Source organism: Loxodonta africana, chromosome 8 (assembly GCF_030014295.1).
Source record: "Loxodonta africana isolate mLoxAfr1 chromosome 8, mLoxAfr1.hap2, whole genome shotgun sequence".
NCBI lineage: Eukaryota > Metazoa > Chordata > Mammalia > Proboscidea > Elephantidae > Loxodonta > Loxodonta africana.
This window is the reverse complement of record NC_087349.1, coordinates 89959289-89973728: the sequence shown is the minus strand read 5'-3', so window position 1 is coordinate 89973728 and position 14440 is coordinate 89959289. Positions and strand designations below refer to the sequence as shown.

The 14440-nt window shown below is 41.7% G+C and overlaps 1 protein-coding gene across 2 annotated transcripts in view; it reads left to right on the top strand.

Annotated features, from left to right (window-relative positions):
- CPVL (carboxypeptidase vitellogenic like) overlaps positions 1 to 14440 on the top strand; it is a 146370-nt gene that overhangs the window by 56302 nt on the left and 75628 nt on the right. For both annotated transcript variants that reach the window (XM_003407043.4, XM_023544320.2), the window contains exons 4-7: positions 3849 to 3963; positions 5091 to 5149; positions 7144 to 7223; positions 14199 to 14265. In XM_003407043.4, the coding sequence (XP_003407091.1) occupies positions 3849 to 3963; positions 5091 to 5149; positions 7144 to 7223; positions 14199 to 14265 (321 nt within the window). The remainder of the gene's footprint in view (positions 1 to 3848; positions 3964 to 5090; positions 5150 to 7143; positions 7224 to 14198; positions 14266 to 14440) is intronic.

The following is a 14440-nucleotide window of genomic DNA, read 5'->3' as shown; positions in this document are numbered from 1 at the left end:
ATGTACACTACCTTATCAGAGCCTTCAAGCAGTCCTATGAGGTGGACATTATTGCCATTTGACAGGTGAGGAAACTCCAACCTCAGCAGCTACCATGTGGCCAAGTAGAACCAGAAACTGTCTGGCTACCAATTCCAGTGCTCACTCCATGACTTAGTCACCTACAGCTGTTATAACACACACATAAGTGGCTTTAAAGAACAGAAATTTATTTTCTCATAGTTCTAGAGGCTAGAAGTCTGAATCCAGGGCACCGACTCTAAGGGAAGGTCCTTTGTCTCTTTCAGCTTGTAGCTGCTGCCAGCGATTGTGCGTGTTCCTGGAGTCTGTCGTCCCCTGTGTGTGTTTCTGTGCCTTTTCTTCCCTTGTTGTAAGATGCCACTCAGAAGGGATTTGGTTTAGGGTCCACCCTACTCCCGTGTGATTCATTAACATAACAAAAGAAAACCCTATTTCCAAACAATGTCGCATTTACAGGTGTGGAGGTGAGGATTTCAGTGTACCTTTTCGGGACAGGATTTGTTCCACAACACTCTGCTGTCCCGTAGAGCTACAAAAGGTGTCTTTGATTTTAGTTTTTCCTGCCACAACTAGTTTTCTTGACTTCTTCACAGATGTTTGCAACCCTTGAAGCAGGGGATTAACCAAAGAAAAACTGACAAAGGAAGCTGTGGGCCAAAGGAGCAAGGAAAAAGCACCAAACCACTCATTCTTTGTTCTCTCACTTAGAGATTTTTTAAATTAAAATGACCTGTAAATTCCTAGAACGTATCTATTGTAGCAATAGCTAACGTTTGTAGAACATACATTCTGCGCTGCTCACTGTGCTTTATGAAAATGAATTCATTTATCCTTCAATGACCATGTGATGTTAGGTACTATTATTGATCCCCGTTTTACATGTAGGGAAGCTGAGGTCCAGAGAGCTCAGATAACTTTATCAAAGTCACACAGCTGTTGAGTAGTAAAGCCAGGATTTGAATCCAAGCACTTTGGGGCCAGAAATCACACAGTTATCCATTATCTGTGCTGACTCTAAGCTAGAGCCCTGCTGATCTGACTTCCCAATCTGACTGGGATTGCATCGTTTCCACGTTTCCTTTGTTATAATTATGGTTTACATTTATTGTGCTTTTATCATGCGCTAAGCATTGTTGCAAGGGCTTTATGGGTATTATTTCACTCAATTCCTTAGTAGATTGACAGGCCTTTCTTCCTAGTCTGTGTTAGTCTGGATTCTCCACTGAAACCTGTCCACCATGGGGGACTCTGCTGATATTTGAAATGCCAGTGGTATAGCTTCCAGCATCATAGCCACACACGAGCCACCACAGTACAACAAACTGACAGGCAGGTGGTGATCTACTTTTTGAAAATTAGCCAATGAAAACCTTATGGATCACAACAGAATCTTGTCTGATATAGCGCTGGAAGATGAGCCCCCTATGTTGAAAGGCACCCAAAATACACAGCGGCTGCTACAATGGACTCGAGCATACCAACGATCGTGAAGATAGTACAGGACCAGGCAACATTTCGTTCTATTATACATGGGGTCACCATAAGTGGGAGCAGACTTGATGACAACTAATAACAACAACAACAACTTCTTAGTGCTTGGGCATGAGTCCTGGAGATAGCCCTTTCCAGGGAGGCCCTTCTCCAGTTCACAGCAATTCTTGACACAGTCCTCTTTCAGCAAGGACCCCTCGATTTTTTCCAAAGCTGCTAAAGACTCTATGCCAGACTTTAGGTGACTGGAGAAGAGAAATCCCTCTATCCTCTCTGTCCTCATGGTCAGAACCCTGCCTGATCTCCTTCCAGGTTTTTGGCTGTGTTATCCCAAATCATCTCTCATTGAGTTCATCCTGCCTTCTGCCCACGGCCTTGTCAAACTATTCAGGTAGATGGAGCCAAGGCTTTCAGGCCTTACAAGGAAACGACTTTTCCCTGTGTGGCTGGGCTAAGAGGCTGCAGAATTTCCTACTAGGTTGGAGCAATCAGATCCTTGTTTGCTGAGCCCGGCTGAATGAACCTTAAGTGAGCCGTGACATCAAATGAGGGTCACGCCACTGCTTTTAGTCTAGAGGAGGCCAAGGAGAGCTTCTTTTAGATGCCTCTGGAGGATTTGCTTTAGGGCCATGCCCCCTCCTCATTCAACCTTCTCCTCCCCAGTTCTTTTCTGTCTGGAGGCTTTTCCCTTGCCATCTGCAGCCTCGTTCTCTGTCTCTTCTCACCAAGGGCTCTTTCTCAGCCTTCAGGTCTCTGGACCTCACTGAAGCCTTCCCTGACCACCCACTTGTTCCCAGCCCTCAGTTACTCTTTCTATATCACCCTTATTTCCTTTTTACACTTGTGAATCACCGTATTTATTTATTTACAAATTAATTCTTGGTATTCCCTGTGAAAATGTAATCCCTGAGAGGACAAGGAGTTTTTTTTGTTGTTGTTGTTTTTATTCACTACAGTACTATGTGGAAACCCTGGTGGTGTAGTAGAAGAGCTACGACTGCTAACCAAAAGGTCAGTAGTTTGAATCCACCAGGCGCTCCTTGGAAACTCTATGGGGCAGTTCTACTCGATGAAATCAGACTCTATGGCAACGTGTTTTTATTTATTTATTTTTTTACTGTACTATGTACCTAGCCCCTAGCTCGGTAACTGGCCCATATTAAACCAATTGCCATCAAGCAGATTCTGACTCATGGTGACTGCCATGTGTGTCAGAGTAGACCTGTCCTCCGTAGGGTTTTCAATGGCTGATTTTTCAGGAAGTAGTTTGTCAGGTCTTTCTTCCAAGACAACTTTGGGGGAATTCAAACCTCCAACCTTCTGGTTATCAGACAAGTGTGTTAACTGTTTGCTCCATTCAGGTACTTAGCCTATATTCCAAACCCAAAAATCCTACTGCCATCGAGTCAATCTGGACTCATAGCAGTCCCAAAGGATAGAGTAGAACTGTCCCATAGGGTTTCCAAGGTTGTAAACCTTTATCAGAGCAGACTGCCACATTTTTCTCCTGAAGAGTGGCCGGGGAGTTCAAACTGCTGACCTTTTGGTTAGCAGCCCAGTGCTTAACCACTGCACCACCAGGGCTCCTCAGCCTATATTAGGTGCTCAATAAATGTTTGTTGAATGAACTCTGTGCCAGTGAGGGTGATGGTATTCATATTCTGCTAGAAGCCCCTTTTCCACTGCCAATGGACCCTTTCTTATTTATGTCTCCCACACCTTCTAAATAAATCCACACCTGTTTTAGGGGTTTTGTGGCTATTATTGGCATTGGCTAAATGACTAGGGCCCACTGCCTCCTCCTCAGTTTCCACATGTCGCATGAAGTTGCTGTTGTCCCTGCAAACATCTCCTTAGTGGTTTAAATCAGAAGCGCAGTTGGGGCTGTCATTGAAGGCAGGAAGTGTCACCGAAAAGAATGGACTCTTCATTGTGCCTCTGATGGAGATATGTAGGTCAACTGGAAAAGCCCCCCAAAGTTTAAACAGCTAAAGAAGTACAACTGTGCACTAGGCAGTATGCTAGGCACGTGGGGACATATGCAGGCAAAGCTTCTACATTCAAGGAGTTTTCTGCGTATCGGCAAGAAAAGACTTAACCACGCAAGAAAGACTCCGGCATACAAGGCAGATGATGATTCCGAACAATACTAGGTTTATTGCAGTGCGATTGGTGTACAGATGACTAATACTTCGTTCCTACTGGAGGGTGGTTCTGGGGTCTGGGAAGGCTTTATGGGATTTAATCAAGACCTTGGAAGACAGGATTTGGTTGTGTTTTTTAGGATTTACTCTGTAGCCTCAGTGAATGGTCACTGGTTTTTCTGTTCTTTCTAGGTACAGCCAGCAGATGCCCCAGTAGTTCTCTGGCTACAGGGAGGTCCAGGAGGTTCTTCGATGTTTGGTCTCTTTGTGGAACATGGACCTTATGTTGTCACAAGAAACATGACCCGTAAGTATTGCCCAGACTACATTTTTCCTTTGCAGAATTATTTATCTGAAACTTATATCTGGTCCAGAAATAACAGAGTAAACACTGTGCCACTCGGAGTGGCTTACCAGTTCCAGATTATAAAAATATAACTTCCTGGCAGTGTCTCTCTAAGGAGGAGGAGCACTAGGGTAAGTGTCCTGACTGGGCTTCTTTCCTCCTTGAAATTCGGGTGAAAGATTCTAAACGATCTTCTAGGAGCCTGTTGCTGACTGAAGCAATCTCGACTTGTGGAAACAGTTGGTATTTATTACTATTCGGGAGAGCTCTCTTGCATGGGACTAATGGGTGGAATTATACCTGTAATTATTTACACGAACCAAACACTTTACGGTTCAGTCACATAAATGGTCTGATATCTTAGAAGCAAGATACTTCTAAGTATTGGGGCTGAGGTGAGTAGACGGATGGAGACAGAACAACCCAGGTTTACCAGCATTTCGTTTTTTACTTTGTGGAGATTGTTTACATTTCCTGGGTCAGAATTTGGAGTGTGGACCAGTGTGTGACTCGGTATAGAAGCTCCTATGCCAGTTTTGCAGAGGTTGTTGTTCTCTCCAGCTTTGGATAGGAGGAAGAGGATTCAAGAAGATTGGATGTTTATTTAAAAAAAAAAAAAAGTCAATCTCTTTGCCATCAAGTTAATTCTGCCTCATGGTGACTCCATGTGTCACAGTGTAGACCTGCTCCATAGGGTTTTCTTGCCTGTAATCTTTACTGAAACAGATTGCCAGATCTTTCTTTTGCGGCACCACTGGGTGAGTTTGACCCCCCAACTTTTAGTAGGTGAGTGCAAACTGTTTGCAGCACCCAGGGACCTATTGGATAGGACAGATGGGTACCATCGAGTAGGTTGTTGGTGGCTGTTCACTTGCACAAGTGTTTGTTTCCAAGGTTCAGCTTAAAGGTAGAAACCCTCCGGGTTGGGGGAAAAGAAGGAGAGAGTAAAGGCACAGATGTCTATTCCCTGCTGGGAGAGTGTGACACGGTACCAGAAAGGACACTAAAATTTATTGATGCACCAAGGATAGGTGGGCATGTCAGTTTTATTAATGACACAGACTCAGAGCTCTCCTCTGTTTAAACAGTGCGCTTCAGAGACTTCTCTTGGACCACTACGTTTTCTATGCTTTACATCGATAATCCAGTGAGTACACAACAACCGTATACAATGTTACTGTTGGCTTTTCTTGTCTTTTCTCTTTTTATTAAATATATTTTAAAAAGCGATTTAGTTTTATCTTTTTAAAATAGAATTTAATCTATAAAATTAAAACCATTTTGAGAATTTGTTATTCTCCTAGTATGTATCAACCTATCTGTGTTTGGAGATTTTATTGTTCGCTTCTCTCCTTTCCTCATGCTTAATCTTATAAAATGTTCTGCTTACAGAGTTATGCCATTCAGGATAAGGGATTAGTTTCTTTCCACTGCTGATATGGATTCCCCATATTGTGAAGTATATATATATATTCTGAACTGCTAATCTTTCAAATAGAGTTCTAGATATAAAAAGTCAAACCTGGCCTCTTATCAGAATGCCTCATCTTGGAGCAAAAAGAGGGATTCTCTTTGGGACCAAAAATCAAACCGAACCCATTGCCATCGAATCGGTTCTGATTCATAGTGACCCTATAGGACAGAGTAGAACTGCCCCATAGGGTTTCCAAGGAGCAGCTGATGGATTTGAACTGCCGACCTTTTGGTTAGCAGCTGTAGCTCTTAACCATTGTGCCACCCGGTCTCTGAAATTGCCTCCGAAAGATGCAAAATAGAAGAGTAATTTTTGGTCCAGCTTCTGTATATTTAAAATATCTTTACCCTAAGTAATTACTCTAACTTCTCTCGCTTCCCCGATGGTTCAAAAGAAAAAGAAATAAATCGGGGTAAAAAGTCAGGATTCCTGTTTCCTCCCCCATGTTTTGTGAAACATCCTCTTTGGGCCAGTCTTTAATTACAGATTTAAATCAAAGTTGACTTAAATGTTCTGTTCCCTTGGGTGTTAAGGCAAAACAAAACAAAACAAAAACTTTACACCTGGTTAGTGGTACATTTCTTATCCAACTTATTGACACAAAATAACTAGTAGCTTCTTTTTCTCTTGGTTTACTTCTCAGTTGTCTATGAACTTCTGGGTATTAGGAAATACTAGTTTAAAATCAGTCATAATTATTTTATTAAAAAACCCCTTATCTTTTGAAGGTGAAAGGGCTTAATGGTCATATTTCTCACAAATAAAGAAAAGAAAAAATGCACACACACAAATTTGTGGAATGGTAAGTCAGGTGCAAAGTGTGAGAAAGGGATCAGGGAGACCATGAAAAGTAACTAGGTTTATCATACCTACTCAGAGTTCCCAGAGATAGGCAGGCACAGCACGCCATGACACAGGGCTACACAGGCTTGCACCTGGGAACAAGGTAAAAATAAACTGGAATTGTAGGAGAGGGCTTATGTAGGGCAAGCAGGGTAGAATTAGCTAGGTTTCAAGGGCTTCCTGGGAATTGGGCATTTTGGGTAATTCTGCAAGGTCAGGGGGCATAAAGGTGTCCCTAGTTATTGGGTGCTCAGCCCTGGGGTAACTAGGGTAACTGCTTAGTGGCTTAGGAGTATGACAACCTGATAAGAGGAGTGGCTGAAGAGTGAACCTAATCAGCTGCTCAAGAAAGGTTGGGGACTGGCCTCTAGATAGGGCTTCAAAGCTGGATCAAGACAGCATTTAAAGAAAATGGTATTGCAGTCTTCAGCCTAGAAAGTTCCTTCTTGGAAGGACCAAGTAATGTACCCTGCAGGTTTCAGAGAGGAGAAGACTTTGGGTCTTCTGATACGGTTGCAGAGGTCAGGAAAGGTGAATCCCTCCTCCTTAAGTCAACGTGTGGCAGGATCCCCACTGCGAAAGCAGGACAGCTCAGCCCTGAGATTTGTGCTGTTGTACTCCGGCTTTGAGGAGGGGAGGGAAAATAGGTGGAGCACAGCATCCTCCTGTGGAGGTCACTAAAGGCACATGGGGTGATGGCAGAAATCTGAGGCCAGAGGCTTGGCCTTTACAACCAGGTCAGTTTCCTTCCAGAGTGGGATCTGTCTGAAGGGCTCTGAGGTGTGTGTTTATCTATGTTTATACTTGCTTATTTATTTCACTAGGTTGGCACAGGCTTCAGTTTTACTGATGATCCCCGGGGATATGCAGTCAATGAAGATGATGTGGCAATAAATTTGTACAGGTAAAATGCCTTGGCTCTCTCTTGGCTTCTTCAGATTACGTTTTTTTCTATTTTAATAGAAAAATATCATCCAATAGCAGAGTTATTATTTATTGATCCTTGTAGTCCAGTTGCTAAAAATGTTTATTTTCTACTTTGTAACAAAGTCTACATTATTGCCTTGGTTATCTAGTGCTGCAGTACTAGAAAAACCGCAAGTGGATGGCTTTAACAAACAGAAGTTTATTCTCTCACAGTCTAGTAGGCTGGAAGTCCAAATTCAAGGCGTCAACCCTAGGGGAAGGCTTTCGCTCTCTGTCGGTTCTGGAGAAAGGTCCTTGTCATCAGTCTTCCCTTGGTCTAGGAGCTTCTCTGCACAGGCACCTTGGGTCCAAAGGACTCACTCTGCTTCCGGCGCTGAGGCACTGCTTTCTTGGCAGTATGAGGTCCGCATCTTTCTGTTTACTTCTCTCTTGTGTATCTCAAAAGACATTGGCTTAAAACCCAGCCTAATCTTATAGATTGAGTCCTGCCTCATTAACATAATTTCTACTAATCCCATCTCATTAACGTCATAGAGATGGGATTTACAATACATAGTGAAATCACATCAGATGACAAAATGGTGGACAATTACACAATGTTGGGAATCATGGTCTAGCCAAATTGTTACACACATTTTTGGTGGACACAATTCAATCCATGACAATTATCAACTATATACAATTGATAATTGTGAAAGTGGCCAGCAGAGAAAGTAACAGGAAGAGCTGAAACCTTAAGGCAACAATTTTAATTTGGTGCCCTTTAAGAAAACAATGGAAGCAGAGCAAAATTTTTTAGCGAAGGATTATTGTCAAACCTTTAAACCAGATACCTGGGAGCTTTCTCCTTTCTAACTTTATATTTAACTCTGCATTTTGTCAGGAGATACCTTTTCAGACTTTTTTGTTTGTTTGTTTTCTTTCCCAGAACTTCTCTTTTGTGGCCTTCAGATCCAACTTTTTACTCTCTCTGCTTCTTCTTTGTGATTTTCCAGGCTGAAAGTTTATTAGCTCATCACTCCCCTTTTCCCTTTATTTTATAAAATTATTCTTTTGCTAAAAAAAAAAAAAAAAGATATAAAATTCTAAGCCTGATCACACGGCCTACATATAATTTCTTCCTTTCTTTTTCTTTCATTCCTTATAGCTATTTTTAGTACTTTAAAAAAAAAAGTAAGTGACCTTTCTCATTTGGTCAGAATTTTCCAGTGTGTAAATTATTCCTAGAAAGAAAGTCTTGAATTATTTCAGATCACTAGCGCACCAGTTTGTGCATTATAATAATTTACTGAAAGGAATTTTAGTGGCCAGAAAGGGTTAACTACCTACCTAACCTAATTTTAATTACGTTCTGTTAATTACTTGGTGAGCAAACCCAATCCCAAAAGTGAAGGGGAATCTAAGAGGAGCCAGAGTTGTTTGATCTCTGACAAAATCTTTCTGTTTATTCTCCTTTCTCCCCAGAGCAGATGGCTTGGGGGAGAAGAAGGAGTAACTTCCGGGCCTTTGTCCCAGCATCATCTCTTTCTCTCTCCCCTACTGACCCAGAAAAGAACATGGCTGTTGCCTTCTACCCTTTTATTTTCCACATGCCCCATTACTAATACTTCATTCAATTCCAGGGAGGGTGGGGGAAAGCGGGATGCCAGGTGCCCCACCCTACTGCTTCTCCTCAGAGCCGATTTGCAAATCCTCTCAGGGATCCTCTTGCCTTCCCCCTAGCTCGCCTGCCTTTTGTTTCCCTCCACAGACATAGCCTAGTTGATTGTCCCCACACGTTTACTCAGGCATCATGTCTTTGTCATTTAACGCTGCGTCCTCTCATTCTCCGCATCCGGAACCTCTGCCTTCTTTTTGGCTTCAATCCAAACAAGCTCAGCTATTTAACTAGCGAACACCCAGAGGGCGGAGGTTCTGTATGAAAGAAATGCATCAATCTCTCTCTCTCCAGCCAGGGTTTTGCAACGCCCCCATTCGTTTAATGTCTCTCCTCCCCCTCCCCCACAGACGTTTGCTGCTTCCAGTTGACTCTCCGTGTGGATATTTACTGCTGACATGTGGTACATCTCCTCTTGCATGACATGTAAAGGGAACCTATTTCAAAGCATCCATTGTTTATAGCTGTTTTAGTTCTTTCTGCTTCAGGCTCTTAAAGCTGGAAAATAGCTAATCAAGGGTAGTGCAGAAAACTGATTTCAGCTGTTTGCTTTATAATTTACAATATTTATTTCCCTTTGTGACTACTTTCCTCTCTCCAGCTCTCCAGATGGGTGTCTGGAATAAGAAGTTCGCTTTGGAACCTGTAAATGGGCTACTGCAAGTTTAAAGACTAGACCTTTCTTCTCCCTTTGAAAACCATCTTTCTTTTTTTCTGAAAATCTCGTTCCTTTTGACTGTTGATGGTGCATGGTTATAAGGAATAGACCCCTACAGAGGCATTTAACATTCACAGTTATGCTGCTTTTCTTTGTGTTCAGAAATAAAACTTTTTCACTAAGAAGATGTTTAATTATTCATTTTTTTTGTCTATCTACTATATTGTATTGAGCCATTGTGCCTCTCCAGTTTAGAAAAAAAAATTACTAGCTTTAATTTGGAGGATGTTAAGTGGCACCATCCTTTTTCTACCCTATTGATTGCCTGCTATGTGCTAGACACTGTTCTTGGTGCTGGTGATACAGCAGTAAACAACTCCAACATAGTCCCTGCTGTCCTTGTGCTTACAGTCTAGTAGCATGCCTAAAGTTCTTTTCTTTTTTTTTTGGTAACAATGTCTATGTCATAATGTCAGATATCTATTTTTTTTTTTTTTATTGTGCTTTAGTTGAAGGTTTACAGAGCGAATTAGTTTCTCATCAAACAAGTAATACACATATTGTTTTGTGACATTGGTTGCCAACCCCATGATGTGTCAACACTCCCTCCTTCTAGATCTTGGGTTCTCTCCATTTCCACTCATCCAGATTTCCAGTCCCTTCCTGCCTTCTCAACCTTGCCCCTGGGCTCGTGTGCCCATTTAGTCTCGTATATATGGCTGAGCAATGTGTATTATTGTTTGTTTTATGGGCCTGTCTAATCTTTGACTGAAGGGTGAACCTCAGGAGCAACTTCAGTACTCAGTTGAAAGGGTGTCTGGAGGCCATGCTCTTGAGGTTTCTCCAGTCTCTGTCAGTCTTGTAAGTCTGGTCTTCTTTTGTGAGTTTGAATTTTCTACATTTTTCTCCAGCTCTGTCCAGAACCCTCTATTGTGATCCCTGTCAAAACAGTTGGTAGTAGTAGCCAGGCACCATCTGGTTGTACTGGACTCAGTCTGGTGGAGGCTGTGGTAGTTGTTGTTCATTAGTCCTTTGAATTAATCTTTCCCTTGTGTCTTTGGTTTTCTTCATTATCCATGGCTCCAGCAGGGTGGGAACAGTGTAGTATCTTAGATGGCCACTCACAAGCTTTTAAGACCTAGATGCTACTCATCAAAGTAGGATGTAGAACATTTTCTTCGTAACCTATGATATCCCAGTTGAGCTAGATATCCCCTGAGACCATGGTCTCCAGCCCTCAGGCCAGTAATTCGGTCCCTCAGGGAGTTTGGATGTTTCTATGAAGCTTCTATGACTTTGCCTTGGTCAAGTTGTGCTAATTTCCCCTGTATTGTGTACTATCTCACCCTTCACCAAAGTAATTTTCTTAATGGCCAAAAGGAAATGCTACTATAGCTATACTCTAAATGTTGGTTTATAATGGGAAGTAACATGTATTGCTAAACAAAGCTTAACAATGTGACTGTGACACAGTTTCACATATTCAGGGGTGGATTATCCAATAAGGAAAGTAAGCATCGGTGATGTGGTGAAATTATTCACTACAGATTAGCAAGTAAGCGCAAGTAAGCCTGTGCTTACCTTCCTTACTTGGTCATCTGCCCCTGTCAGGGACTGTAAATTTGAAAAGAGGCTTTGATTCTGTAGAAGGGTGCTGTGGGGTTGGGAGAGAGATAGATGCCAGCCATACTTAGAAACTGAATCTTTGATGCAATAAAAAAACATGAAATTGTTCACCACAGATGATCTGGTGCTCACCTTGCTTATTGGATAATCCACCCCTGTGAGGGACAGAGGGCGTTGTGGCTTGGCCAAACTCAGTGTAGAATGAACACAGAGGATGGCTCCTCCCATTTGCTTCAACCAAACAAAATCTCCAAGATTCTTGTTGCTGAGCTTGTTTCAGTGACTAAAGATCCATCTTGCTTTGTTTTGTTGGTATCGAGCTTTTGCTTATATTATCTTAACATCAATTCCTCTGAATGTCTTCCTAGTAGTTATAGTGCCAACTCCATTAAAAAGAACAGGCCAATTTCTAGTGCTCTTTGGCCTACAGTGAATTATTATTTCCACCCACCTTCTCTGACTGACTGCCACCAACTCACCTTTTTAAAAAATTATCTGAGGGATAATTTTTCTTGCAGTCATTCTCCCTTGCAATCTCTGTATCTTTCTGTTGCCCTTTCATGTACCTTTCTGCCACCAAGAAACTTTTGCTAAAATTCTACTTATTAGACAAGGCCTTGGCACAATGACAGCAAGGTTGCAAATAGAATCTCCCAGAGAGACAAGGTCCCTGTGCCATATGGCTCTTGTATGTGCATAAATGCACAGAGTATACACACACAGGTACACACACAGGTATATACGAGTATATTACATATTACAGATTTTAGCCATTCTGCTTCTACAATTTGAAATTTCATGTGAGCGTGGTTCTAATTCTATTTTTAAGCAAACTCTCACCATGTAATAAGGATACCTAAAAGCAAACCCATAGCTGTCGAATCAAATTTGGACTTACAGCAACCCTACAGGACAGAGTAGAACTGCCCCATAGAGTTCCCAAGGTTGCAAATTTTAAGGAAGCTGACTGCCACACTTCCTCTCGCAGAGTAGCTGGTAGGTTCAAATTACTGACCTTTTGGTTAGCTGCCGAGCACTTAACCACTGCACCACTGGGGCTTCTTCTTAATAAGGATAGTCCTTGTCTAAAACACAGTTTAAATTAGGGAATGACGTATGCAAATCTAATTTACCAAATTTACATTTTTCATTCTTCACTGCCCATTAAACCATATAAGAAATGCCTACCAGGGGTCTGTTTCTATAGCCTGTTTCTTGTTCTGATCTTACCATGAACTTAAAACTCTGTGATAACTTCAAGTGGAAATTTTCCTTGGAAACTTCAGCTAGAGAATCCTGGCATTTTCAGGCTAGAAGCAACCTGGGAGAGTTTTTACTCCGACTAGGACTGCTAGGTAAAATATAGAATGCCCAATTAAATTTGAATTTCAGACAATGAGTACGTTTTTAAGCGAAAGTATGTCCCTTGCAATATTTGTGACATACACTGAAAAAAAAAAAATGAAATTCAAGTTTAATTGGGCATATTGTATTCTTATTTTCTAAATCTGGCAACCCTAACAACCCCCCAACAGACACTCAGAGAATATAATTTTTAACCTAAAGCATAAGGCTTAATTGGGATTTACTATATTAAATTATCTGTTGCCATTCCAACTAACAGGAAGAGAGTAGTTTTCAATCTGAAGATGGGGGAAGGGAGGGTGGAGAATGAACTCCTATTTTTATCTCCACTCTAGAGCCAGTCTATTGCCAGCATAAACATGGAAGCTGTATAATGCAGTTTCCCGGGTTTAGTTGCTACAAAGGCCGCTACAAATGATAAGTATGGAAACACACTGAAACTCTACAGTAGTGTCTAATGGCGAGTTTTCCTGGAGCATTTGAAAATTAAGTGGTGGTTATAATGACCCAGTTTTGCCTCTCTGTAACCTTTGAACTCTCTCCCTCTCCTGGTTTTGCAGGGCCTCCCTGCCTTTCATCTTCACTGAATGGTTCTGGGGTTGGGGGAGCTTTTAGTCCCTCAGCAGGAAGCTTCTCAGGCCTTGCAATCTGGGTCAGAACACTCACACCTCCAGAGTTTCACAAAGCTTTTGTTTCCCTTCTTAAAAGATTTTTGGTAAAATAGAGAATCGTTCAAAAATCCACCCCTTTCTTGCTTATTATGCAATAATTTCCTCAATCTTTTTAAATCTATCTCAGCATAGCTCATGGAAGTGGCCGTTGGCATTTTTTAAATAAACATGATTTTTGGAACCTAGAGGCCACTGTACACTTACTTTCATATCTGTAATTGTTTACTGGTTTTCCCTTTGACTGTAGTCATTTGACAGCTTTTCTGCTGTTTGGTTATAAACACACTGACATTCTGGGAGCTTTGTTAGAAATGTTCAGGGTCCCCTAGAGAGTAGGGGTAACTAGAGAGTAAGTAACTAAGATTCCTACTACCTCGCCAGAAACTTGGCTTAATGGAGCCTTAAGATTTGCAAAACTACCCCCACCCCCCCGCAAAAAAAAAACCGTTGCCGTCAAATCAATTCCAAATCATAGCGACCCTCTAGGACAGAGTGGAACTGCCCCATAGGGTTTCCAGGAAGCAGCTAATGGATTCAAACTGCCAACCTTTTGGTTAGCAGCCTGAGCTCTTAACCACTGCACGACCAGGGCTCCAAAACTACCTCCAAGGATTGCTAAATAATAGGTGAAGCCTGTATTGCTTGCTCACAGGTCCCCTCAACAGTTAGATGATCCAACTTCGTAACCTAGAGATTTGGAAACATGCTCAGAGTGTTGATAGCCACTTGTCTCAACTTTCTACTACCATAAAGGAGGCCCACAAGCATTTTCTAACCATCCACAGAGTATGGAGTGTTATGGACTCAAGAATGAAAAAATACCCTACAGGCACTCTGGTCTTATTTAGTAGGACCAGAGCCAAGTCAATGCTGTACCTGTGGGTGGCACAGATTTGAAACCCATTGCCAAAGGGTTAGATCTGGTAGCACAGCACAAAGCTATTCTGATTCCATGTAATATTTTTTTTTTTTCAGTGCACTGATTCAGTTTTTCCAGTTGTTTCCTGAATATAAAGAGAATAACTTTTATGCCACTGGGGAGGTGAGTTGAAGTCGTATTTTTGTGTGTGTGCACTTCAAACATCAGATCTGAAATATATCCTCATGGCACTTGTAGTTTATTCACTCAATGTATGTGTATATATGAATATGCATAGTTATGGTGTGTGTAAGCACACACATATATACATACAATCTATATTAATATTAATTCAGCC